Here is a 27949-nt window from a genome sequence, read left to right as displayed (position 1 = left end):
CAAATAAATGAGAGGATGTTTGCCAACAAGAGCCCCTTGATCAGGATTCCACTGAAACCAGTAGCTATGACTAAATTAATACATTCACTTGGAATAACAAAAATGTCCAGATTAAATTGTACACAAATTTTCAATATACTGTGTGGCTTTAGAATTTTAGGGCACATTGCATGTTTTTTTGCAAAAAGTGATCAGTTTGACCAGACAGACGCACAAGCATTAAATCAGTTGCTTATGACATATTAAAATAAAGACTAGAGAAATATATTGTGTAATACAAGCTTTATTTACATGCACCTTGCCTTGCACTACCTTGTTTACATTATCCAAAATGGAAATACACAGATAAAGTCAAGCAAACATTGAGTGGATGCTAACTAACGGCCAACTGTGGTGTGAGGTGCTACACACGCAGATTACGTCTTCACAATTCATGTTAATTCCTTCGTAAAGATTACAATTCAAAATGAATAAAAATTGTAGTAGTTATTTCGTGAAGTACAATGATCTTACCCAAAGAATATGAAAACCAAGAATTAAAAGCTTTTTGATGATGCTGAAACGGATTACACAATGTGAAATTACAGTAAGTAAACAAAGGTAAACACAGCACAATCAACTTTTTATAGTCATCTTAAATTCTGTGACTTCAGCTGATTATAAAAAGCAGATTATAAAAAAGCATTGCTTATAAGAGGCTTATGAAAATTCTGGGTGTGAAACTGACCTTAACAAAAGGTACATTCGACTGTGATGTTAAAACAACATTAGGTTACAACTATTGAAAACGACTGCAAGTTGTCCCTGAATGGCACTACTATTTCATCAGACTGAATAGTTTATAGTAATAGCATTATTTTTCAGCAGCCTCAAATTTGGTTGTCTGGCATGTTCAAGATCAACAGTGAAATACAGTACAACGTAGGTGCTTTCTTACATAGCTTATCCATATACTACAATGTGGCTGCCTTTCATTTTAAAAGTGTTAGGATGCTTCAAACACACTGCCGTAACAACTGATGGACACGTTCTACTAGCACCAGCCATTGTGTAGAAAGGTACACATAAATGCTAAGAAAGTAACATGCCAGCCATATTAACTGACCCAACACAATTTCACTTAGCACCAAATGCTCTTAGCTTAATTTTTTTCCTGCTACAAATACACAAACATCTAGTGGTCCTTAATCAGCGTTCCAAAATTTATAACTGTTAATATACCTTATGTTTAGAATAAATCCAATATTTATGTGTAAACACACGCACACATATTCAGTGTACAGCACATACACATATGCACCATGGGCCTCATTTATGAAATACAAGTACAACAGAAATCTATGATTTAGGCAACGTAAATGGTTGCATGTATACAGACTGTACAGTATATATGCACACATAATCACTAATCGAATTGAAAGTATCAATTAATGAACAAAATTTTGTTTTCCAAATGAACTACTCAGATTTTATAAATAATTTATACAGCAATTACTTCATGAATGAGGCCCTATGTGTGTGAGTGTATGAACACATACAAAAATACAAATATATAGCTCATAATCTATTCTAAAATGGTTGACATCGGAAGTGAAAGCGGTTTAGGGGTGATTGAGATGCTCGTGTTCAAGAACTCGAGCAGGATAAATGCACAGGTTTTGTTAGGAAATCCATGGGAAACACTGACAAACTAGTTTCATACAGCAGAACACTAAATACATAGCTTATCATCATAGTTCACTTTTCCATAAAAGGAGTCAAGGATACATTATGCTCACTGGTTTCACAAAAACACAATAACTTCCCCTTTTCAGTTTTATGAAACATAATCTGAAAAACAGACAGCTTTTTCATGGCCATTTTTTCGGACAACGAAAAACATTCTCAATAGTTCGTATTGTAAACAGGCCATTGTTGCAATTGTCCAGTAGAGGACACGTTTGGCAAAAGGCAAGTGTTTGTTTCAATGTGAGGACTGGAAATCTATTAATCTTCATTACGGTTACAATAAATTACAACAAACTAAGGGCACCTTCAGACTAGAGTACAGACTAGACTTGATTCCAATTGGGATAACGTATCGTTAGGGTTTGCCAAAGTGACGACCAAAAGTTGAGAATATTTTAACTTTCACTGCAATGCCAGTCGCAGGTACCAGTTTCTGTCGTAGGTACTAGAGAATTCAAGATTCTTACTTGGTTGTCAAACTGACCCAACTCTTTCCACACTCTCAAATGCATTTGTAAGAGCTTTCTCTAGTGTGCAGGCACCCTCATACACAGTGGTGGATTCAGGGATTTTGTATTCTAGATGGCCTAAGGGAAGTACTACTGACCTTCAAGTCTTCATATATAGACAACCTTTTGTTTACGATACTACACCTACCATATTCCAGCAGCAGAGTTCATTACCTAGTCACTGGCAATTAGATTAACCTGCAAGCTCTTCAAGGTTAAATCGGTTGAAACACTTTACAACGTCCATTAAACCAGCCTCAATCATGACAATACAAAACACAAAACTACAACACCGACTGGGTAAATCATTGACGTTAACTCAAACTGATTCCAATGGATGTCAAATAGCTTTTCTACAGCATAATGTACAGTTGCTTTACAGTGGACAGTTGGCTCAAATGCGGTGTTCAGTCCGTCCCTACATTCCTGGGCCTGGCCGGATCAACCTGGTACCCAGCTTTGGGAGGAGGTTCGTTTGGTTCTGGAGAAGCTCTCTGAAGTCAGGTTAGCATTCTGAGAGGAGATAAGATGGGAATCGAAGCTGAACTCCAGGCCATCGGCATCCATCAGATCGTTGCGAGTGATGGCGTCCATGTCGCAATCGAAACTCCCACTTAATGCCTCAAGATCCAATTCAGATGGGAATCGGTCCTGAGATGCCAATTGAACCGAGGAAACGCTGCCATTGAGACCTGCCAACAACGAATCAGAGGAGTTGAGCTGCATAGATGTGCTTCTGAAGGGAGACTGTTGGAGACGCTGCTTCATCAAGCTTTGGTAGTCTGACTCGCTGCAGTTCATCCGCCATCCAGATGGCGAAGCCTTCTTGAGCCCTGCTTGTCCTCCAGGCCCAGCCTGGTTGGACATCATGGGATCATTACGCAGCAACAGCGCACTGCGACGGGCATTCTGGGAGGAAAGGGAGGCACTGGCTTGTGACATAAGTGGGTCAGACTGGGTAAGAAGGACATCGCTGCGACTGTTGGACTCGGAGCTGAGCAAGTCCTGCAGACTCTGTTCGCTAAAGAGGGAACCGCAGGAGAACGTAGCCTGCTTGTTTTCCTGGATTGTTTGCATTGGAGACTGCCTCAGGGCGGTGACAGACGGAGGGCTGAACATGGAGTTAGTGCCATAGCTGCCAGTGGGAATTGCCAGACTGCTCCCAGAGCAGCTGAAGGTAAACACAGGGCTTCCCTGGAGGTTGGCCCCACTCTCATCTTGACCTGGAGACTGGGAAGCTGTCAAGCTGATGTTGTCTAGAAGGTCGTCCATTAGGTTATCGGAGAGGCCATCGTTGAGGTTCATGGTTCCTGCAAGGTCAGCTAGACGGGGCAGTTCGGTCAGCCCGGTGGATGGAGACATACTACTAGGGCTGGAGTACAGCATGGGCGATAGGGGAGAGTCGTCGTCAGGAACTTCGTCCATCTCGAGGTTGGCCAGAATCGGAGAAAGGCGTCCGCTTAGGGTGCTGGCATTGGAATTAGTGCGAGAACGGAAATCTGTCCAAGCATCGAGCTCGTCGCTACTGCGGGAGGTCGGGCTGCCGGTCCATTTGGACAGGCTGGAGGAACTCTCTGAGCTTCCGTCCTGAGTAGCCTGAAGAGCTGCCTTTTTCTTTGCGGCACGGCCACGGGCGCTCTTGATGAGCTTATTACTGTTGTCCATGGAAACTGCACGTCTCCGTGGGGCTTTTCCCCCTTTTCCGCCATCAGGATTGACCATCCACCATGAACTCTTTCCTGTTCCTTCATTTTGGACCCGGACAAAGCGACTGTGGAGTGACAGATTATGTCGTATTGAGTTCTGTGAAAAGAGAAGAGTAGATGGTGAGCTGTGCATCATAAGACATGCTTAAAACATACATGTATACAGCTTGTTTTAAATCCCTCAGCTTTATTCATTAACCAATTGGCCTTTAAAAAGCAGAATAATGGCCTAATGTTAGATAGTGGCCAAATAATCTTGGAATCAATAGTGCATAATGCTGAGTAAGGAACAATGCCACTTTGACTTGATTGCTTTACTCAGAGACTGAAGAGTCATGTGACCCCTCTGACCAATAGGGTCCATGTGTTTTGTTAAAAAAAAAAAAAGTAAAGCATAACTCAATAACTTTCAATGAGTTTACACAAGTTAGTAAGTGAACAAATAAAATCAATCAATCAATCAATCAATCAATCAATCAATCAATCCTTATTTCCATTTCAATGCTGTTGTGTATATCGCAACTAATTAACAACTAGGCATTTGTGGTTTCCATAGGGCAGGGATGGGCAACTTCGGTCCTGGAGGGCCACTGTCCTACAGAGTTTAGCTCCAACCCTGAAAAAAATCACCTGCCTGTAACTTTCTAGTAATCCTGAGGACCTTGATTAGCTTGTTCAGGTGTCTTTGATTAGGGTTGGAGCTAAACTCTGTAGGACATTGGCCCTCCAGGACCGAAGTTGCTCATCCCTGCCATAGGGTAATCGATGTGTGATAACACCAGTAATACCGGTATGGGTACAGGGGGAAGGACATAGGATTTTTTCCCTCTTTTCCACCTTGATTTTAAATCACTTATGAATGCCAGTGTGGCCATGTGCATTTTACTTACACTTTCAAATAAACGGCAATTTGGAGCGACATTTGCTTGAATGGTGGGTTCATTATTATTCAAAATGAAAAACAAAACAAAACAAAACAGTACAATGACAAACTCGCTTATATTAAAGGATTAGTTCACTTCAGAATTAAAAAATTTAGTTTTTCACCCTACCCCACATTTTCTGCCTACATAAGGTTACAGCCTGACCTTTCCAACGTGATTACGTAATGCATGAAGTCGTGGACGTGCAAGACGGGCATTTGTGGTTAAAAAGAATGCATGTATGCATGCATGTATGTATATGTATTTTTTTTTTTTTAGAAAATGACCCTTCCTTTTGCTAGATAAAACCCTTATTCCTCGGCTGGGACCCTGTAGAGCCCTTTGAAGCTGCATTAAAACTGCAATTTGGACCTTCAAACCGTGGTACCCCATTGAAGTCTACTTGAAGTCTGAGAAAAAAACTGGAATGTTTCCCTCAAAAACTTTAAATTTATTTTCGACTAAAGAAATTTTTTAATTCTGAAGTGAAATAATCCTTTAAACAGAACTTTTACTAACAAAACTAGTAAGACGGCTTTATTAACAAAACGAATAAGCACAGCATTCACCATGCTGATAAATGAAATGTGACTCCTGCTGCTGATCTTTGCTGCGACTCTCGTTCGGTTCACGCTGAATTGAGCAAATGCTTTTCTCCAACTGAACTAAATTATTTTTTTGCTATAAAAAAAAAAAAATCATAATGGTGGGGGGTGTTGTTGGGCGGTGCCACGGTGGGCAAGTGATGTAACCAGTGTACGGCTGAAAACTGTGTAACAATAATTCTTAATTGTAGTTCTCACTTTTAACAAAGAGACACCAGTCCAGAGAAAATACAGAAAACAGAAAAAGGGAGGTTGCCCATTTGAATTTCTCACACTGTTCAAATTGGTCTGGGCTGTGTGGTCAAGACCAGACTTCAAGTAAATCAACGCACTCTGTGCTGTCCATTGGGCTTTCGAGATAATTGGTCCGCGCTGTGCAGTTCAACTGGGTAACTTTGAGGGTTCGGCTTTTGACATTTCAAATATGCATGCATGAGAAAACAGGCAATTTTGTAGGTACTCCAGTGCAATCACGAACAAAATTGTTACATTTTGGAGCTCTGAATAGACATTTACAAACCACCCTACACAAAGCCTGCTACTGTATGTAAAGCTGTTGGATAACTTAACATTTGCTGACCAAGATTTTCTCAAGACAGTAATATGACATTATTCTAGTTCAAGCTACGCATCTAACAATGTATTTTTCCAGTGCAGAGAAAGCAGAGCGAGAATTCCTCAATCATGTACAAAGTTTAAGAGTGCAGCGCAGTGAAGCTGCATTAATGTGGACTGCAGCACAGAAGGTACAGCAATCCATAATGCAGCATCAGGAGATGTGATAAAACTCACAAGCGAGAAATGGGTTTCCTTTTTGATGAAGTCAAGCAGTCTGACAAAATGGTGTGAATTTACCAATGCTGTGCCTGAAACATTTGAAGAAAGCTGGTCTCTACTCAACATTATCCCGTGAACATCACTTTACTGACCTTTGAACTTCTCAAAAGAGTGAATGACACTACACTTCCATTAATGCCTTTGCTTCAAGCCTACTGGATTACTGGATTTAATCCGTGACAGAACTTTTTCCTATTCTAAGAACAACATGTATAAGCAGTTCTCCTTTTTTGCTTTGTTAAGCTGGCTAACTGATTTGATTGGATTGAGAATCTAATCTAAGACACACGCATCAGATTGTTTGTTGACAATCACACATTGATTACAAAACAGATCATTACAAACTACACTGTTAGAAAAATCTGTAGAAATTACAGTATTACTGGCAGCTACTTGCCAGTAACTTACTGTAGATTTAAATTGATGTTATTTACTGGCAACAATTTGTTCAAAATTAAATGAACATTAAACATTAACAAGTCTTTATCTTTACAGAATAAAACTAAAATAACAGCCTCATGCAAAGCATTCTGGGAACCAAAATCTGAAGGAAAAAAAACAGAAAAAGGTTGATGAAGATTTCTGGTTCCCAGAATGCTTTGCATTAGATTGTTATTTTATAGTTTTATTCTGTAAAGACAAAGACTTGTTAATGTTTAATGTTAATTTAACTTTGAACAAACTGTTGCCAGTAAATAACAAATTTAAATCTACAGTAAGTTACTGGCAAACAGCTGCATAACTACAGCAATTTTTTTACAGTGTAGGCTTACAATGAGAACAGTATCTTCAATGACAAACTGAATCAGTGATCAAACCAGTTTTAATGTTTATTTGATCCATGTTAGCTTTTTCTGCAGTTGCAATCAAAATCATTTCACACACATCTATGTTTATAATATTCTAATGTTCTTGAAAATTCTCATCTAAGACTTCAAAAAAGAAATCGAGATGAAGTAGTGCTGTTCTGACCTGCTTTGACTATAATGATGGAAGAAAAGTATCTCCCGAAATGGCAAATTCAGCTACAGCTCTTCTCAATCATCTTAAGGTTAAGCAACTTGAATAAGGGCACAAGTGCAACAGACACAGCTCACCCACATTGGGCACTAAATCTGGAAGTTTAGCATTAAGAGGCTTGATCATTAACCTGTAGGCCACCAGAACCCCATATTTCCCTGTGACTTTATGCAGCCAAAGAGTAAATCACACAAATAAAAAAAATATATAAAATTGCAGATTCACTTCAATTCACTTCAAAAGAAGAAAACTAAATGTCATGCTCAAAATGAAGCCTATTTTTGCATTGTGACAATTAACAATTTTTATCCTGATTACTGCAATGTGAGGAAAACATTTAACAAGTTAAACTCAGTTGAGCAAATACCACCATGATGCATACTTACATTTGTACAAATGCACTTCATAATTTAAATATCTCACATTTTCAGCATTACACTGAAAAATTAGCTTAATATTGATATATAATGAGGGTTCAGCATTACGATAACATGAATTTGAGGGGAAAGACAAAAGATAAAAACAGATTTACCCGCTTATAAAATGCTCATATTAGTAGCCCATTTCATTAAATAGAGTGTCAGAGACTGTAAATTTAGCAATGAAAATCATATTTTTAAATTCTGTGGTATCGCTTTCTATTGAATTAAATCCACACAGGACCATAACTATAATGGATGAAAATAAGGGCTGAAATCATCTGAAAGCCATGATGCAGTCCCTTTTGAGCAAAGCACCACTCAGAACAGCACTGGAGCGCTGCCAGTTTACACACAATGCTGTATCTCAGAGTCAAACACCAAAGCTCTTCACACGTTGCTACACACTGACCTACATAGTTTCCAGTCAGCTGATTGCTTCTTATGCTGTACCCGAGAGCCAATAGAAAGTGGAGGTGGGGACCAAACAGCCAATAGAAACCCTGACACTGATGATATTCCTATGGTTTCTCTTTTTTCCTCATTCAGTGGCAGGCAGATGCAAACACTCTGCAGGATGGCTTTATCTGTTCCTAAAATCTGATTGGTAGGAAGAACGGACCTTTTTTCTTTGAAGTACCAAAATGTATGCTTTAGCAAATTGAAAGGATTTAAAAAACATTCAGTTTTGCCGACTAACTTACATGTTACTATGGACTACAGAATTGGTTTCAGTGAAATTTCAAATGAAACAACTTTGACTCGAGACTGATTCAAATAATTATGCATATTATAGGCCTATGAAAATCATATAAAAAATAACAAGCATTTACAATGCACTTGGCATAGCTTGTTTGTGAAGCTGCCGAATCATCTTTCTAAAATGTAATATCTGCACAACAGCAGTTCACCAGCATTACATCTGCGGGATTGCACAGGGATTTCCTGAGGTTTTTCTCTAATTCAAATGCAGCTAGCTATACCAAGAGCACTCATTAGACTTGATTCCATGTTTTTCCAGGCCAAGCTAATCCCTGAAATCAAACATTGACAAGAGAAGAGAGCGTTGCAAATGCCAACGCTCAAAAAAAAAAAGAGAGATATCCAATCAATTCATGGAAGTGCGATCATATTGATGATACAATAAATGATTATTGGTAATATTATAGATACTGGCTATATAGCTACTATGTTTTTTATCAAGCTTCAGTGCTTGGAAATTATAAGGCAAGGGGTCATTTAAAAGGTCCTGTTTATCAGTGGCACCTTTCTCAATGTATCTGCTGTTACACCCTTTGGCATGAACGCAGCATTACTTAATCAGCAAACCACACATGACACGACTAGTAGTCCACATTTCCAGCATCTGTGCCATTTTACCACCCTGTAAAAATACAAGCATCGTTTTTATAAGGCCATGAAGCACTACGTTACAAAAGTCTGCCTGCAACAAATGGATACATACATTACAAACATAAACACTACTGATAAGCAAGTCAAGGTTAAAAGCCAAGCCGTCTCTTTGACCTGACGTACCTTCCATCCCGCAGAGCTGTTGCTGTCACCTTTGTCCTTGAAATATGGCACATTCCGGACCATCCAATCATAAATCTGGGCCAATGTCAGCCTCTTCTCAGGCGTGCTCTCGATGGCTTGAGTGATGAGGTCTGCGTAGGAATAGTTTCCCCAGGCGTTCCTGCGGGCAGAGGATTTTCTGGGCTGCTGAGGAATCAGACCATTGATGCCGGAGTCGCTGCAGGCGGAGGGCAGAGCATGCTGGGAAGAAACAGGAGAGCCATAGGTGTCTTTATCGCTGAAAGCAGCATTGGTTTCTATGGCAAGAGCAGCAGAACTCTCATTTCCTTCTGTGACACTGACGGGCTTTGATGCGCCTGTAATGTCACCAGATGCACAAGCATCATCAGTGCCATTTTCATCCACCTCTTCCTCGGGAATGATCCCCACCTCTCCTGGTTCTGCTTTGCCAGCATTGGACTCCGGTCTGGGCAGAGGCCAGGTGCAAGACCTGGGCCTTTTTTGGGGCTCGAAATCAGGGTCTATGTCGACGTCCACGTCCACAGCCGAGGGCTTATCTATCTCATCTGCCATATTTTCTCGACTCCTTCAAATGAATGATATAAATGGACGGCTTTTCTGAACACAACGGCAGCAGTGCCCTCGTGCATGCCATTAATGGATCACTTCTAGAGTCCACATTTCAATGCGGGACACTTCGAGAATCGAATTTATGTTATGAGATGTTTAGGAATATTTACAAATGCGTTGAAGTGCATTATGTCCGCTTACAACATATAGACGGATTCGTATGGGAATCTCGCTCGATTTGGTTAGTTTTAAGAGTCCGTAGGACAACAAATAAACCAGCGAAAATGCTCGTTTAATAAAGCTTCCGCGGTTCAAAAAGCATAAAGACTGTAACAGAGCGGACGCTCGAATTTGTTACATTGTTGCATGACGTCGCACTGCGAGCGTGTTACATTGTAACATTACATCATGATGTAAAAGATACTTCGTTTCAGAACGCAGCTGCCGTCTTAAAAAAAAAAAATCTTTGATTTAAAGCGATCAGAAAGGCTGTACGTTCGCGAAAGTATCCTCAAATCATCAAGCCATACCTCCACATCCGTCCCTCCGCAAATCAACACGAATAAGTCCTACCGAACGCGCCGCTTTTCCCTATAAACCTCCATGATCCCTGTTCCATGTCGGAGCAGGACGTTGCGTCCCGCAACCCGGGCGATCCAGCACTACCAAAGCCCCTAATGCGCTGCTGCTCCGCTGCAAACTAAAGAAAAGAACAGTAACACACAGATCGTGCGCCCCCTGGACCCAGTCAGAGGAACTGCTTCTTAAAGGGCCGGAGAGCCGAGCTGAAGCTCACAATCCACTGCCACGCACGTCATCTGCACATTACACAGATATGCCATCAAGAGCTCTTATTTCATACACTCTCTCCAATAAATGGCTTCTAGACAGGCTAAGAGCATTGCAATAGAATGCAACTAAATGTGTTCATCCTCTGAAGAAAATGTGACTGGGTGAATCTCAAAACCTGCCACAAAAACAGAGAATCTCATATTTTTATACCAAAAGAAAAAACAAATTACATTGTGCATTTAAAATTTAACCTGTTTTATGGCCATTAAGAGCATTTATATATATATATATGTGTGTGTGTGTTTATTTAAAATAAGCATATTGTAGCAGATGACATGAAAGGTAAATCTTAGATCATCTTAGAATCATATTAGAATTTCCTTTGCTCTTGTCTATCTCACATAAGTTTACTTGATTTAAAACATAAACACATGCTGCGACCTACATCTACTGACTAGCCAATTAAAATGCAACATGAAATGGCATATTGATCAGCACAGCATGGAACTAAAACTTAAAACTACTTACCTCAAGCTCCATTTGCAAAATTGGCATGCCAAGTCGGCCTCTTTTCCCTAGCCATGACCGCGTCCATATTCTCTTTTTGCTTCCTCCTCTTTTTCAGCACACATAAAAACCACAATTGCAAAAGTGTGATTCATCTTGCTCTATTTGTTTACCACTAGTGCATGCTGATGATGTTTTATTCTTCTGTACTAACATGACTTGTGTCGTAGCCTACGATTCAATAGGTCACATGATATATCGTACAGATCCATAGATCCATGTTGTACAGTGTGATTTGTAATGAAATCACACACAGTCTGTAGCAGGCATGAGTGATCACAAAAGATAGTAATAGCACACTTCTCATCAACAAGCCACACAATTTGAAGTATCATTCATGCACGATGTGTTGCACAGGTAAGATAAACACCAAAACGTAATACTTAGAATTATGGATTTGAACAAACCCCAAATTATAAGTATGAGCTTGGCTTAGCAAGCATCACCAATGAATAAATGAATCTCTAGGTCTAAGTTACCATGTCTCCTTCCTTACACCTAAATATACATGACTAATATTCTCTTATGGACACAAACAATAATGAATTAACCAAATTCATACACATTCCTGAAACAAAAGCACTATAGAAAGCTTCCAAACAATCAGACATCAATAAGTTAAAATAATTTTAATGCAAGCATTAATCTTAAATAGGTTGCATATCAATAATTTGACAATATAGGTTGTCAATAAAACATTTTACAAACCAAAAAGGCAGGCTGATTTTAAAACATATCTTCGGCAGATTTGCATCCAGATTCCTACAAACCTGCCCATCTTTCAAGTGTCATGTTCATTTTTGCATGTGCGTTTATAAAGTGCAGCAATATACCATACAGTTCTGATTAAAATACAATACAATCCTCACCAAATCAAAATGGAGTTGATCCCAAGACCTCACGAGAGGCTGAGTCTTATGATAGCTGAGATGGCTGCTGTATATGGAGTTAGTAATGATAAAAGCTACTTAGAGCTCCGCTCTCCTGCAACCCAGTACTCCTCTGTTTGCATCTCAGTGAGTCGAGAGAGCGTCCTCTGGAAGGCGAACACCTCCTCCTCTCCTGTGAAGATCGCCAGCGAGCTGCCTGAATCCTGACACATTAAAAGAGATAATCAAATCAATGTGAAGAGATTAACTACACAGTTCAAATATTTAAATATCTACCGTTTGTAGGTTCATGCAGTGACATTTTAAAGACAATTAATCACACGCCACCAACCGTAACGAATCTGAACATTCTCAACAGTGTCATTAGCATTAAATTGCATGCAGTAACATGATGTTTAGATATTTTACCATAAAAATGAAAAAAAATCTTTGGTAATTTGGTTTGGTAATAGAAACAAAAATAGTCTTCATTTTATTTTATCAAAATATATCTTCTATTTTCTTCATATTTTTAGTTCATGGGATGGAATTTGGTCAAAATATGTTTTACTAGGGTCAGTAAGATTTTTCTTTTAATTAAACTAATACTTTTGTTCAGCAAGGATGCGTTAAATTAATCAAAAGTGACAGTAAAGACATTTTTGCCATTACAAAAGATTTCTATTTAATAAATGCTGTTGCTTTTGAACTTTCTGTTCATCAAAGGATCCTGAAAAGAATGTATTACTGTGTCTATAAAAAATATTTAGCCACATAACTATTTCCGACATTGATAAATAATGAGAAGAAATGTTTCTTGAGCAGCAAATTAAAATGAAATACAGTTGCATTCAAAATGATTCAATGCCCTTGACCTGCAAGACATTTTGCTGCCAAGAACAACATTTTATGAAAACAATTCAACGAAGGCATCAGTAAACTATTATAGAAATTTTATTAATACACATGAGTGACTCTTGAGAACGTAAAGTTGTTGAGAAAAGGAACAAAAAATCGAATTGGCTCTAAACATTTGTGTTCAAAATTATTCAACACCCAAAATTCAAACTTTGTGGAGAATCTTTTATTCTTTATAACCGCCAATAAACGCTGCCAGTAAGTGCTTAGAAGCTTCTGTCACGTCTCTACTGCAATCTTGGCCCATTCCTCGCTTGAAAAAGCTTCCAGATCACTGATAATCTTTGGTTTTCACGTTACCACTGCTTTCTTCAAATTCAGATTTAAATCTGAAGACCGTAGAGGCCACTCAAGAACATCTTACGACTGATCCCTGAACCAAGCTTCAGTAGATTTGGATGTATACGGATGGCTGTCCTGCAGGAAAGTCCATTGATCATCAAGCTTCAGTCTCTGCACCGAAGACATCACCATCTTTGCCAAAATGGCTTACTTCAAAGAATTCATGATGTCCTTCATACACTCAAGATTTCCACTTCTTGCAACAGCAAAGCTCCTCCATAACAAGACTGGACCGCCTCCATGTTTGACCACAGAGATGGTGTTCTTCTGCTCATAAGCTTTGCCTTTTTTGCACCAGACATACCGCTGGGTCCAAAAAGTTCCAGTTTCGTCACATCACTTAATAAAACATTCTTCCAGAACTCCACAGGTCTATTCAAATGAATTTTAGCATATTCAAGTTGTCCTTTTATGTTCTTCTTGGTCAAGAGTGGCATTTGGCAAGATGTCCCAACATGAAGGTCGTGCTTGTCTAGTGCTCTTCTTATGCCCTGAAAGGTTATCTAAGGTCATCTTGGTCATCTTGCAAGTCTTGATAGTAAATTGAGGGTTTTTCTCAGTTGCTCTAATCAAACATTTTATTCCCTTTAATAATATTGTGTAAATATATTTTCTTCAACACCCTCAAAGATTTTCTGGTACAACAAATATTAAACTTATGAATAAGGCTGCCAGCTGAGTCTCTAGGAACTTTTAGTGTTTTGGAAATCTTGTAGCCACAGACTTTCTAATGTAATAAAACAATTTGTTCTCTATAACTTTTGTGATAGCTCTTTTGACTTGGCCATATTTGCTACTGAACTTTAGTACATGCATGGGCTAAATAATAAATATATATATATATATATGAGTGTGTAACAGCACAAGCTAATTCAGTTTTGTTTTAGAGTTTCCAAAGGCTTTATTGTGCTTTAACACAATTTTGTACCATACAAATAAGAAACTTAAAAACAGCAGCGTTGAATAATTATGACATAGTTGTATTACAAAAAAATCCTATAACTCAAAAGCATATATGTATATATATATATATATACAATTTAATTAATGATAAAATTCTAATGGCAAAATTTAGCTTGCAATTTTTTTTTCTTTTTTCGTTTTTCATTCTCAAAGAATTTAAATAGAAAATGATTTGTAAATTACCCTTGAAATGCCCAGGTCATCCAATAAAACATGAGTGTCGTGATGATCATGATCTTCGTGATGCTCACAAACAAACAGCTCATCTAATGGAGCTTCTGCCAGAAGCACCACACGAACCTGTGGAGATATTCCACCAAACCGTCAGAGGTTCCTTCAAGACCTTCCAACAAAAATCACAAGTGTTTCACGACTTACCTTGTGCTCATATAGTGCGTCAATGAGAGTTATGAAGCGTCTGGCCTGCGTCTTCTTGTTCAAAGTAAGCAGAGGAATGTTTCGGATGAAAACTGTGTCAAACACAGCAGACATCTCCAGGTAGTCACTGGCTCCTATAGGCTAAGAGTTAAAAACAACACAAGACTCACCGATTATAGTTCATTTTAATGACTGAATGTGAGTTGGCATGGAAAACACAAGCTTACCCGGTCACACAGCTCCTCAAAGGTGCAGTCTGCTATGGTCCCGCATGCTTTGTCAAGCGTCAGTATCCTTCCATGTACCTTTAGAGATCTGGGTCGGGTAACTGTGATAAACAAAATGAACCTGAATCAAATATGCATAACAAAAAGTTTCATGGCTGGTACATTTTTTTTGGATGCAATTACTTTGAAACATATAATGGCAACTCACATTCACATCTGTAGAACTATGACATCTAATGGTCTGTCATTAGAAATTCTTTTGATAGGGTGTTTTTACTGATCCACAATCAGCTACTTAAGCCCTTTCACACAGCGCGATGATCCTGATGATCAAATTGCCGGGAAATTGCCAGAATGCCTTCTGTGTGAACGCAAACACGACCCGGGATTGATGCCGGCATCGATGCCGTGTTGGGGACCTAGTAACATTGCCGTGCTCAGTCCCGGAACGTGCGCTGTGTGAACAAAAGCCGTAATAATGCTGTGTCGTAGTGATGACGCTGAAGCCGGGATCGTTCACCAGCTAGTGAAACGGTACGTAATGCGCAAGTTTATGATAGAATCAGAGAAAAAAAATGCACAAGCGTAGTTTGTCGAGAGAGAAATCTCAGCTCATAAGCAAACTTAAGACGCTGCTGAGATACATGTCACGTGTCTTTACGGGATTTTTACAGGTTGTGTGTGAACGCACTCTCTGATTCCGGAAAATCACTAGCAGTGTGAATGAACCAAAATCAAACGATCCCGGATCACTTTATCCGTGTATTTTCCGGAATCTCTGTGTGAAAGGGGCTTTAAACAAGTCTGTTTTGTGTTCTTCAGAGAACACATCAGCAACCAACTTACTGTCATTCTGTTTAAAGGCCATCTCATCAAACAGCTTGTCGAGTGTTGCATCAACATCGGGTTCACTGGAACTAAATCAAAAAAACATTTGATAAATAATTCATCACTTCATAATACAACTTTGTTTATTCACAGATACTTAGTCAAAGGGCTAATACTCACTGTTCAGGCAGAAGCATGACATGTTTTGGATGTTAAATACTTATTCCTATTCCATCTTAATATAAAGAGGCTAATATAAGGATGTAATTCATATGAGGATATTCGAAAAGCGGCGCTTCCTGACTGGCCCAAGCAACAGTCTCATATAATGTTGCAAGTTTGGATTGTTTGAAGACTATGATTATTTTTGAAACCCTGTTTGGTAATGCTAGTGACGCAGAAATTACACTTTATTACACAGCTTTAAATACTCTTGGAATCAATTTAAAGATGCATGTCTTGTAAAGAATTAGTCAACTTGCGTAACTAAACTGCTCTAAACTAATGCGGTAACATCTCATTTTGTACAACATAATGCATTTACTCACAGGTAGACGAGTTTCCCGGCTGCAGGGCAATTTCTTCTCCGATAATCTATTCCAGAATCCAAGCGTAGTGTTTGGCAATACTCCTGTTTAAAAGACATTTGATCAGTGAATTACATGCAGTACTTCCAACAGAAAAGAACAAAATCAACAGGCATTATCATTATCAAGTTCAACAAGGGCATCAAGTACAGCAAGTAAGAGCAATGAACACAGCGCTAAATGTATTAGATAATAAACAATGCTGAAGTGCTTACCTTTAGCACAGCTATGAATGGCACAAAGTTCACCCTCTGCAATCCGTTTTTGTACAGATCTGTAAAACAAGATATTGTTCTCAGTACAAACTGGAATTTGGAAGGTAAGCAGAAAGAAAACTGCACTTCTGTGATGCTAGGACAGTCACTAGCTATGTTTCCATCTAAAGTTGTGGATTTAACTTATGTGCAAGATTGTAATATAGTATAAAATATTTGCAAATAAAGCACAGTTGATGTGTTCTCTTGAAGAAAATAGTCACTTCCAGGGAAATTCGTGCAAAATGTCTTTATTAAAAATGGAAGTTGTGGCCTAATGGTTAGACAGTCGGACTTGTAACCCGAAGGTTGCCCGCAATCGCTCCCCGGGCGCTTCAGCAAAAATGTCTGTCCACTGCTCTGGCTACTGCAGTGTGTGTGTGTGTGTGTGTGTGTGTGTTCACTACACCTAATGTGTGATGGGTTAAATACAGAGGACAAATTCCAAGTATAGTTTGCCAAACTTTCCCTTCACTTCAATCGCGGAAGCCACTGTTTTTTTGTTTTTTTTCTACAGTACATCATAAATGACTTGCGCCTCAGAGCACACAGACGAAAGGCAATGTCATTTATCTTGCGTTCAGATGCCTGATGTTTGGGAACGCAATCGTGTGAGACAGTTCTGAGAGGTAATTATACCAAATCATTTTGATGGCAGACTTTGGCTCAGGCATTTCAGAGTGACCAAACCAACATTTGAAATGCTGTGTGATGAAACTGATCTGCTGGTTAGTCCTGTTGTCCAAACACATCCTCTGTTGAGTCAAAGTCAGTTTTTTTGTTGCACATCAAGGGATTAATTTGGTAAATGTGTTTTAATCGTAGTTTATACGCATGTATACTCATCGGATTAAAAAAAAGATCTGCCTCAATTGAGCGCATACGTTTTTATACACATTTTTCTAATTTATATGCATCTTGGCATTTCTAACCGTTTTTTTTTGTGCAATATCCCAAAATTCGCATAAAAATAGGTAAATGGAAACATAGCTATTGGTGGTTCATAAATCAAACTTGCAAACGCAACACACTGAAGAAATGATAATAGGCTTTCCAAAGAGTCTTGATTATTACAAGCAACTATGTCACCCATACACCCGAATGAAAGTGTATAACACCTACATACACTCCAGTGACAACATATCAATATTTTGACTCTTGATTATTTGCTTCATACCGTCAGGAGGCCGGTTGGACGTGGCAACAACAACAACCCCTTTAAGGAAGAGGTTCTCAAAGAGCTGCTTAAGGATCATGGCATCTGCGATGTCAGTGACCTAATGAACAGAGAAAGCAAAAGAAACCTTAAAAATCAATACTGTTTATTCTCTGTATTCTCTGATAACTTAGGAAGATCTCAGCACACTGAAGCGATCACAAAGCTTGATTAGATTGCAACGATACAATTACAAAGTTAAACATTCACCTGAAACTCATCAAAACACAGAAGGCAGGCTTCCTCACTGATTTCTTCTGCAACCGGAGCGATAGGATCGTACGCCTTTGCCATTTTACCCACTTTTCTTTTGGGTAAACTTTGCTTGAGCCGATGGATTCCTACATAAACATGACTCTATCTGAGTGAGAGCAGATAATGGGAACTTTACTATTTTGGCATCCGTTTAATCATACATGGGTCATTTTTGGGCTCCAGGAATATTTCAGTCCCTCAAACATTTTTTAATATATATTGAATGATGGACCTTGTATCAATTTCTGGCTTCTGTTTAAAAAATAATATATGATAATAAAAATATGTTGCGCTGGGAGTTTAATAAATGCCAGATGTTATGGGGTAGTCATAAATAATGTATTAAATAAAGTTACAGTAAAAACAATAAATACATAAATGATTATAAAATAACCAGAATTATCAGTGCACAAACATTAATAGAGTTCAGGTATATTAAAAGTCTAACGAATCTTATTAAAAACTAAACTTAAAAAGAACAGTCATAACAAACTTACGTTTATGTACATCCAACATGAATCCATGAAAATGGACCCTTTTTTTCTTCTCTGTCTCTACATGATTATAAAACATGTCCATAACCATAGTTTTTCCTGTGCCTGTAATTGAGGAAATTCACATTGATATCAGAACTGAGCAATTAATTTCCAGTACAATAAAGTTTATCTGACACTATGTGACAGCCACGACATAACAATGCAAAACTTACCAACGTCTCCATATATGTAATAACCTTTTGGTGGCTTTCTCTGGGAGAAGAACTGTTAGAAAAGAATCAAAAACATATACAGTATAAGTTAGAATTAGTTAAAAAACACTTTCAAAGTATCTGCAGGGTATATGTCGGCGGATTTAGGCCAGTTTACCTTTGAAAAAAGCGATGAGCGGTCATTGCTGTACCCTCGAAGATTCTTTTGCATCTGTTCCAGTTTTTCCATAACAGCCCTTTGCTGCAGATCTTCTCGTAACTGTCCATCTCGAATAAGACTGTTGTAATGCTCCAAGGGTCCGCCAAAACTGCTGCTTGGAGAGGTCGTGGCGCTGGGCTCTTCAACGGTCTGAGACAGCACACTTGTGGCAAGCCCTTCAGGATAGAAAAGTGTTTCATGAGTTAAACAAGAGTGCATGTGTTGATCTGCATGACTGCAACATGTCTATTTCTCTTGGTTATATGTAAATATTAAAGGAACACTGTCAACTTTCTTCTTATTTAACATCAGTTTTAGGAGAGACTAGGGGCTAGTTGTCAAGAAGGTTATATCTCATTAACTACAAGGTTTTGAATCAAGAGTTACATTTTTCAAGAGTTTACATTTTTTAAAACTGTAATGTATGTGAATTCTGTCCAACAAACTAAAATTATATTATTATTATAATTTCAGTACAAAATGCGTAAACAAAAAAAAAAACACACTGACACATACCGACAAGAGTCAAGTTCAACTACATACAAATGGAGTTCAAGACTACGTCCTCAAGATAATAGTATTATAAAAATGTCTGGTTTGGTGAAGTTGTCAAACGTGATTTAAATGTAATAAACACCCTGAGAAACAAAAAGCCTGACAACTAGGCGTATACATGTGTGCATATATATACATATATATGTGTGTGTGTGTGTGTGTGTGTGAGACACATATACACATACTGTACACACATACATACATACTGTACATACATACATACTGTACATACATACTGTAAATACATACATACTGTAAATACATATACCGTACTGAACATGCATGCATACATACATACATACATACTGTAAATACATACATACACACATATACACATACTGTACACACATACATACATACTGTACATACATACATACATACTGTAAATACATACATACTGTAAATACATACATACATACTGTACATACATATACCGTACTGAACATACATACATACATACATACAGTAAATACATACATACACACACACATATACACATACTGTACACACATACATACATACTGTAAATACATACATACTGTACATACATACATACATACTGTACATACATATACCGTACTGAACATACATACATACATACATACACACACACACACACACACACATACACATACATACTGTAAATACATACATACTGTACCGTACTGAACATACATACACACACACACATACACATACACATACACACACACACACACACACACACATATACATATACACACACACACACACACACACACACACACACACACACACACACACACACACACACACACACACACACACACACACACACATGCATACATACCGTACTGTACATACATACATCGATTTACATTTCTCTTATTTATCTAAAGTCAAAAACTGGGTGTTCTTGTCTTGTCAGGTTGTCATGTCAGTGTCAAAAGTCAACATAACGACATTTTTCATATAAAACATTACTGTCATTCACTTGTCAAGAAAACCCTTACCTCTTCTAATACAGCTGATAATACTAGGCAAAGTTGACTTCGACAGAAGCTTGTTTTTCATACAGAACTGAAGTCCAAGCGCCACCAAGGGCGCTTCGCCGGCTGCCATGATGATTCAAACTGCGGAAGCTTTATTGAAAGGGCGCTCTGAACAGTGGGAATGGGCGTGGTCTTTGTGTAAGGGGCCGTACGACTCATGGATAATTAACTTTTGACGTGACTCTTATTTCCGCTCCACCAGCGAGCAACGTCAGATTGACCTAATTTATATTCATAAGCTGAGACGGCCTTCCCCTGTCAAGCTACACATGCATTTAAATGCAGACATTACAACCGGAAAAACCTGAAAGAGAATTATCATTTCCTCAATAATTTTCTATGTGTTTTTAAAGGTTAAGTAAAACAAAGTCTGTGGTTAACATTAACTAAACGAGATTTTCACATTTTGTTATGCCCATGTTATTCACATCAGTAGCACCTCACTGCAGTACACGAGATCCAGGGGGCGGAGTTGGATCCAGATCTAAGGGGTGGAGATGGGTAGGTTTAGGTATATGTAAGGTGGGAGGAGTTGGATCTGGATCCAACTCCTCCCCCTGGATTTCGTGTTCTGCAGTGAGGACCATCTCCCCTAGGTGTATGTTATTGTTCACTGAAAAAACATAATTACTCTCTGAACAATATTGTATTTCTAAAAAAATAAAGATACCACAAACTCTCTTCAATACTCATAAATAGCTTCCTACCTGGTTTGTAATTTGTACTTTTACCTTCCTTACGTTGGGCCCTATCTTGCACCCAGCGCAATTGACTTTGTACACTGACGCATGTATCATTCCTATTTTGCAAAGCGCGTTTTTCCCTCCACAGAAGCAGGTCGCTAAACTAGGGAATGAACTTGCGCTCCCTGGGCGGTTCAGCGCAAAAAAGGAGGCGTGTTCCGGCGCAAACGTTCCTTCATGCTATTTTGCAGGTTTAGAAAACAATTGCGCCACTAACCAGGAAAAAATAGTTTAAAGTCAGTGGCGCGTTGTGCATGTTATTCATATGCTAATTTAAGGGCGCATGCTTGGCCATAATCAATGTAGCGTGTGCACAACGCGCATAGACAATTTATTATAAAAGCATACATCTAGCTTACACATTTACCCAAATTATCATACACCTTTTTAACCGAAGTTAATTTGGGTGGGTTTCTCCATCCCCAACGTCCCTGACGAGAGCGTTGCTCTCCTTGGCTGTGAACAGCTCCTGGCGCGCGTCTGGCAAATCCGCCGTTATAATAGGAATCCGCTTTAGAACAAAGCGCGTCTGCTCTTAAAGGGAATGTGAGATGATGCTCTGATTGGTTTATTTCACGTTACGCCCAAACCACACCTATGAATAATGAAGCTACTTCAGACCAACCCATTTTAGATTTGCGCCTGGCGCAAGAGTCATTTATCCCGCTGGGAAAATAGCAACAGCGCCAAGACCCGCCCACAAAGTTACTTGCGCTTTGCGCTTTGACACTTGCGTTTCAGATTGTTAAAATAGGGCCCGTTAAGTTTATTCTTGATTTCTTAATTTTTTCAATGCAGTGCTGTTTCTTCACTTAATTATTAAATAAAACAATAGCCATGTTAGTATGATGTGTGTGTGTGTCCGTGTTGCATGTTTTGCAACATGTTTGCATGTTTTATCTTGCATGTTTTGGAAGGATTTCATAATGAGATGCTCTCATTGAATAATACAGTTAATGTTGACGTATGTATAATGACAGCCAGCAGCCTATAATCCCATCACCCCATCCACCTCTGGCATTATATTATCTTTACGGAAGAATGTTTTATGAACATGTGATGGGAAGCAGCCCAGGATCTGGATGCCTGTTGCCATGACAACCACTGAGCTCCTGGAGCCTGAAGGCCCGCGACTGTGCCGCATCATCCACACTGTAACACACGCTCTGGCTTTATGACATGCGTTGCCATTCGCTTAGCTTACTGTGGATGATGATGATCCGAGTTCATTCAGCAGCAACTAAAGGTCTCCTCCTTCACCTTTTGCATGCATCTTCATCTTTTTTTGACATATTCTCACCTACTTTGCCCTTGACTGGAAGATAAGGTGAGAAGAGTTTTAGCTGTGCTTTCATTCTCAAAGAGCCAGTGTCCGTAGCTACTTAATGCAGGAGCATGCTGAAAGCCGTGAGGGAGATGGATGTTTATGTGTTTGTATCCATGGCAAAATCACTTGTCTTCCCCTTCACTCAATGCTTTAGTCTAGAGAGACGACTGAAGCCTTCTTTAGATCTATGCATGTTTGGGGAGGGCGTTACTGAAGAAAAATACACGTCACAGGCAGCAGCTCGACTAGGTAATTATAATTAACTGCCATGTTAATGAGAGTTAATGAGAGTCTAAAAATGCAACTGTAAGAAAAGCTTGTTTATAAAAATGAACATATTGCATATTCAATATTTATCTCACTGTTTGTTTAGCCACATTTGATCACCAAAACCCATTTAATTCTATCTATCTATCTATCTATCTATCTATCTATCTATCTATCTATCTATCTATCTATCTATCTATCTATCTGTCTGTCTGTCATTTATCTATCTATATGTCTGTCTGTCTGTCTGTCTGAATTTTCATTTTACTTTATAAATGTACTGTATAAATACAAATGTATTACAGTACAGTACTGTAGCAGCTGCTTTTTAGGGTTGTGACGTTCCTCCATGATCAAAAATGGTATAGTGATTGTGCTGGTGGCAAATTCGGTAAAATTTAGAATAAGGTTTGTATTTATATAATGTATTAACTAACATGAACTAACAATAGGCAATACATTTGCTACTATATTAGTTCAACTTTGTTAATGTTAGTTGATAAAAATACAGCTGTTTTATGAACATTGTTTGTTCATGTTAGTTCACAGTGCATTATCTAATGTTAACAAATACAACCTTTGATTTTAATAACTTATTAGTAAATGTTGAAATTAATATTAACTAAGATTAATAAATGCTGGAGAAGTATTGTTCATGCATAGTTCATGTTAACTAATGAAGTTAACTAATGTTAACTAATGAACCTTTTTGTAAAGTGTTGCCGCAAATTTAAGATTTGTATGATTCCTATTTATTACAATGGCAGGTCATTTGCCAATTTAGCAGACATTACAAACATTACATGTCAGATATTTATGGAATATACATGCATGTCTGACAGATTGTGAATGGATCATTTTGCATGTGAAAGGCTCACATGATAAAAGAATGTTTAGAAGTTGTTAAGAGTTTGACAGTTTCACTGAGATCAGCTCATCTGTTCATCAACAAAACATTTTGATCGACAAAACTAGTTATTGTGCAAATCGTGGACAATTGTACTTTTTTGCACTGTCACAATCTCTGTCAACTTCAGCACTACTCTCTCTCTCTCTCTCTCTCTCTCTCTCTCTCACACACACACACACACACACACACACAGGATCCCGTCAATCTCTTTGCGAGGGTGGACTTACCTGACTACACACCTTGAAGTACCTTCTTTATCCTCTTCAAGCTACTCATTCCTTCAGACCTGATGTTCATTGTCCATCCTGCCAAGCAAAAGACTTGTCGGTTAAGTGAGACTAACTGCTTATGCTCTTCACTTACCTGTTTGATGATCCAAGAGATCACAACCAACCTGTAAATAAAGACCTATGATGTTTACCTCGGTGTCTCCTCTCCTGTTTCATGACATGCACATGTGCCAAAACAAATGCAATTTGCTTTGTTTTTCTCAGTCGCTTTGGTACTTTCTCGAATCATCCGTAACATTTGCAAACCAGTAAGTTTATTTCTGACATAATCCACACAAACTAAACAGCACCACACAATGGATTAACTGCAAAAGCCTGTTACTTGTTCTTCTCAGTGTCTTTATATCAATGAAGATATCAGTGCCATCAAAATGACAAGTCCTTGCACCATTGTTCACAAACAAGATAGTCAAATTGTTTAGCCACATTGTCAATATAACAGTGTAGGCTACTCTGTGTGTATTTTCAGATGTAAACTATGGCTATAATTTTGAGGACAATGATTGAAAATGCACAAGACTGCACTTTTCCTGTATGGCATATCAATTTTAACAGTATAAATTTACACATTATTCTGTGGGATATTGATTGCAAGAGACTGGACAGGATTCACAGCTTTTACAGTTGGTCTGGCAACAAATTACAGTACTATGCCATTGTGATAAAGACAAGACTCCACTGTATATAACACACACACTTGTGTGTGTGATATAGAATGTATCTGTATAAAGTGTAAAGTGTATTTATTACACACTGTCAAATGCATGTGTAATATGCCAAGTGTAAAAATGCTAGTAATAAGAAGCATTACAATAAGTATACACTATTATAGTATACAGATAACATTGTCAAAATACACACCTGTTCTGTCTACGAAATGTTCAAATGATTGAGGAAATGGTTGTTCTCCCAACATTCGGTTGCACCTTTTGACCCGCCTCGGCCATTGTAAGGTCATGATTGAGAACACGGTCCTCAATAGTGGTTCTTATTTCATCAGAAACTTCCTCTGTTTTGCCTCCGTACCCTTCCACCACACATCCTTCATCCAATTCTTCTTCCCGGCTGTTGACCCTGATCATTGTTGTTCTTTCATTCTAAGAAATTTCAACTCTTTGTTATGCTCTATGCATTTGCTTTCCAATTGAAGATTCATGCATCCATCTCTGAGCTATTTTAGAGAACTGGTTGATCATTGATTGATCAAATGCTTTGCATTTCCCTTCATTAAGGAAATTCATTATTCACCTCTGCAAATCATCAATCATCAAAAGTCTAATGGAAATGCATAGAAAATATACTTGATGCATTATGAGAACAGTTCAACCATTTAGCACTTAATGACTTATGCAATGAACTAATTCCTAGATGCTTTGAGGGGTCAGACTAACAGAGAACCAGTATAATACATTTTGAGCAACATGACATAAGCAGTTGATAATGTAGGAAACAGCAGACAACTTAATGTATTGCAATTTGATTCAAAACAATGAGAAATTGCTTTTATGATGTGCACAAGTGACTAGATGATGTGGAGGTTGAACACGTTTTGAGAATTTCAGTTGTGATCTGAGAAATGCACCAAAGCGACTGTAAGTCAATACGAAATTCAAATCTGATGTGAACAAGAAACTAATTGTCCAGAGATCTGAACTTATTGTTTTGAGAAAAAAAAACTTATTTAAGAATTGAGCCAAAGCGATTGAGGCAAAACTGGAATGTATTTTTACATGTTTGTACAGTAGAAAACTATTTTATGTCTTTTAATTACTTTTATTTTATGAGATTCACCCCAAGCCTCTTTATAGTTATTACTGACAATTTGATGTTTACGATTCCCTTGAACCGATTAATTTGCATTTGCTTTTGCAAATGCTTGAGCTGACTGAATTTGAATGTTTAAGATTCATTTTATGCAGATTGCACTTATAAAGAGTTTCAGAGTGCACAAAATAATTGACAATGGAGCACAAGTATTCACTGTAGAAATTTCCATTACTGGTAGTCATACATTTGAATTCCCCCCTACTCAAAAAAATTTAGTTAGTAGCACATTTTGACAGAGTGAAGCCTAATGGCCAGTAACCCATCATGTCAATAGTCTCTGTTTGTTGTCTATAGATCTAACGTGTGCTCTTGTGGATTCAGCACAAAGGCTAGACAACAGGAGTGAAATGCAATCAGCTTCATTGACCGGCTCATTCGTCCCCAGCCAGACAGGAATGATCCCGGGCCACAAGCGTGGCAGAACCACATCACACGCCATTGAGTCTCTCCCGGCAATGACGGTTATGGAGAAAAGGAGAGAAAAGCATTTAAGGTTATTCCTTCTAAAAACTATGTACAGAACTGGTATGCCATTTTCTGCAATGTCTGTTTTTATAAATGATGAAACTTTCACCTGAAAATTCAGATTGATGTGCACTAAAGAAAAGACATATTCAGACCAGAATATCAGACTCTTTTCTGGCCACCTAGCAACCAGAACAATCTAAACACCATAGCAATTGCATAGCAACACATAAACAACAACATAGCAACACCCTGACAACCACATTTTCAAATGTGAAGGTCAAAATTGATTTTATGTCATCTATGCATCACCCTGTTTCTATGTGTCCACACTGCTCTTTAAAGCAGCTGCTGCATTCATCCATCACGTCTCTTATTGATTAAGTCATCTGACCCGGCTGAGTACCTTCTTCAGTTAGACATTATGGCTGTATGTATACTGAAAGCTTGATTCTCCCACTGGCAGCTGAAGGCAAGAATAATGTCAGCATGGGTATTTCCAACAATGCACCATTCCTGTACTTGACATCATTCAGCACATTGCCACGTGAAGCTGCTGAAGCAGAGATGGTCTCATTATTGGGAGATACGAGGGTCCGTGGCTCTACCATTGGAAAAAACACAACGGCTAAAGGATTCTGTGGCAAAGTAAATGCTACAGAAAAAACTAATATGATTTCTACCTGAAAAGTTAGTTCAGGCAAGAATTTAAAAAAAAAACAACTAAATTCTATATTAGTACTCAATTTTAGCTTGCAAAAAAATAATCAACATTTTAAAATGAAGAAAAACCTATTCAACTTTCTGATACTGGTGTTCCCATCATGCAATGGGGCATGAATAATTAATAAGGTTGCATTTTTCACTGTTTTCTAGCTGTATTGGTATTTAACTATTTTGTCGTTGTTTTTGTTGTTTGGTTTATAACTTACTGTTTTGTGACAGTACTACTCAGCTCAAAATGACACATTCATACTCAAAAATGATCCAACGAATGTTACCGTTATTGTGACTATTGAGATCTCCCTGTTTGGGTCAGTACCACATTTCTTCTTTCATATTATGTTACCTATTCAATATTTACTGTATTGTTACTTAGATATTGAGAGTAAAGCATAAAAGTGTGGCTTAGTGTTATATTGTTTGAGTAAAAAAGTAAAGTTTTAGCAAAGTAAACTTCAACTAAGTAGAAATTATTCAACAAATTTTAACTGGTCAAGTTAAAGTTACTTATTTTCTTTGTTACTGTAATTTGACTTAATTCCATAAGTGAAATTTACTTTAAAAATCTGCATGCAAAAACTTGGAAAAGAAAAAGTCAGTCAACTTTACTCATTGTTTTTTCAGTGCAGCCTTGACGTCATTGAATTTCTTCAGAATTGTGCGACAGTCAATCACTGTTTGCGGATACCATAGATATGAATGAGAAGTGCCATAAACTGAATCGTACCTGTCACACAATTATCCTTATATTTTCCTATAAAACAGCATTTTGTTTTTCGGCGTAAACTACTCTAAAAACAGATCAATTCAAAACAATTGTTTAAGAGCAAACTTGTTGAAGATTAGCCTATGGG

General features: G+C 38.2%; 2 protein-coding genes across 2 annotated transcripts; both read right to left on the bottom strand.

The window, feature by feature from the left end:
• Nucleotides 1-265: 265 nt before the first annotated feature.
• Nucleotides 266-10555, bottom strand: foxo3a (forkhead box O3A). The gene is made up of 2 exons (XM_084096621.1): nucleotides 9284-10555; nucleotides 266-4040 (listed from the first exon to the last, which is right to left on the bottom strand). The coding sequence occupies exons 1-2, from the start codon at nucleotides 9854-9856 to the stop codon at nucleotides 2679-2681; spliced, it is 1935 nt and encodes a 644-aa protein (XP_083952747.1). The 5' UTR covers nucleotides 9857-10555; the 3' UTR covers nucleotides 266-2678.
• Nucleotides 10556-11826: 1271 nt separating this feature from the next.
• Nucleotides 11827-20653, bottom strand: afg1la (AFG1 like ATPase a). Its single transcript, XM_084096467.1, has 13 exons — nucleotides 20505-20653; nucleotides 18916-19133; nucleotides 18759-18810; nucleotides 18547-18648; nucleotides 18005-18135; nucleotides 17756-17855; nucleotides 16540-16598; nucleotides 16286-16368; nucleotides 15756-15826; nucleotides 14910-15010; nucleotides 14683-14823; nucleotides 14488-14604; nucleotides 11827-12305 (listed from the first exon to the last, which is right to left on the bottom strand). Exons 1-13 carry the CDS (start codon nucleotides 20611-20613, stop codon nucleotides 12177-12179), a joined length of 1413 nt encoding a protein of 470 aa, XP_083952593.1. The 5' UTR covers nucleotides 20614-20653; the 3' UTR covers nucleotides 11827-12176.
• Between the last annotated feature and the right edge of the window lie 7296 nt (nucleotides 20654-27949).

This window comes from Abramis brama (genome assembly GCF_963993115.1).
Source record: "Abramis brama genome assembly, chromosome: 21".
Lineage (NCBI taxonomy): Eukaryota > Metazoa > Chordata > Actinopteri > Cypriniformes > Leuciscidae > Abramis > Abramis brama.
This window is presented reverse-complemented; position numbering and strand designations above follow the sequence as displayed.

Coding starts and splice junctions, on each gene's coding strand:
- foxo3a (XM_084096621.1), bottom strand. CDS start 9,856: ATGGCAGATGAGATAGATAAGCCCTCGGCTGTGGACGTGGACGTCGAC. Junction 4,041..9,283: donor ACAGCTCTGCGGGATGGAAG/GTACGTCAGGTC, acceptor CTCTTTTCACAG/AACTCAATACGACATAATCT.
- afg1la (XM_084096467.1), bottom strand. CDS start 20,613: ATGGCAGCCGGCGAAGCGCCCTTGGTGGCGCTTGGACTTCAGTTCTGT. Junction 14,605..14,682: donor ACGCACTATATGAGCACAAG/GTAAGTCGTGAA, acceptor ATATCTCCACAG/GTTCGTGTGGTGCTTCTGGC. Junction 12,306..14,487: donor ATGACCTGGGCATTTCAAGG/GTAATTTACAAA, acceptor TTAATGTGTCAG/GATTCAGGCAGCTCGCTGGC.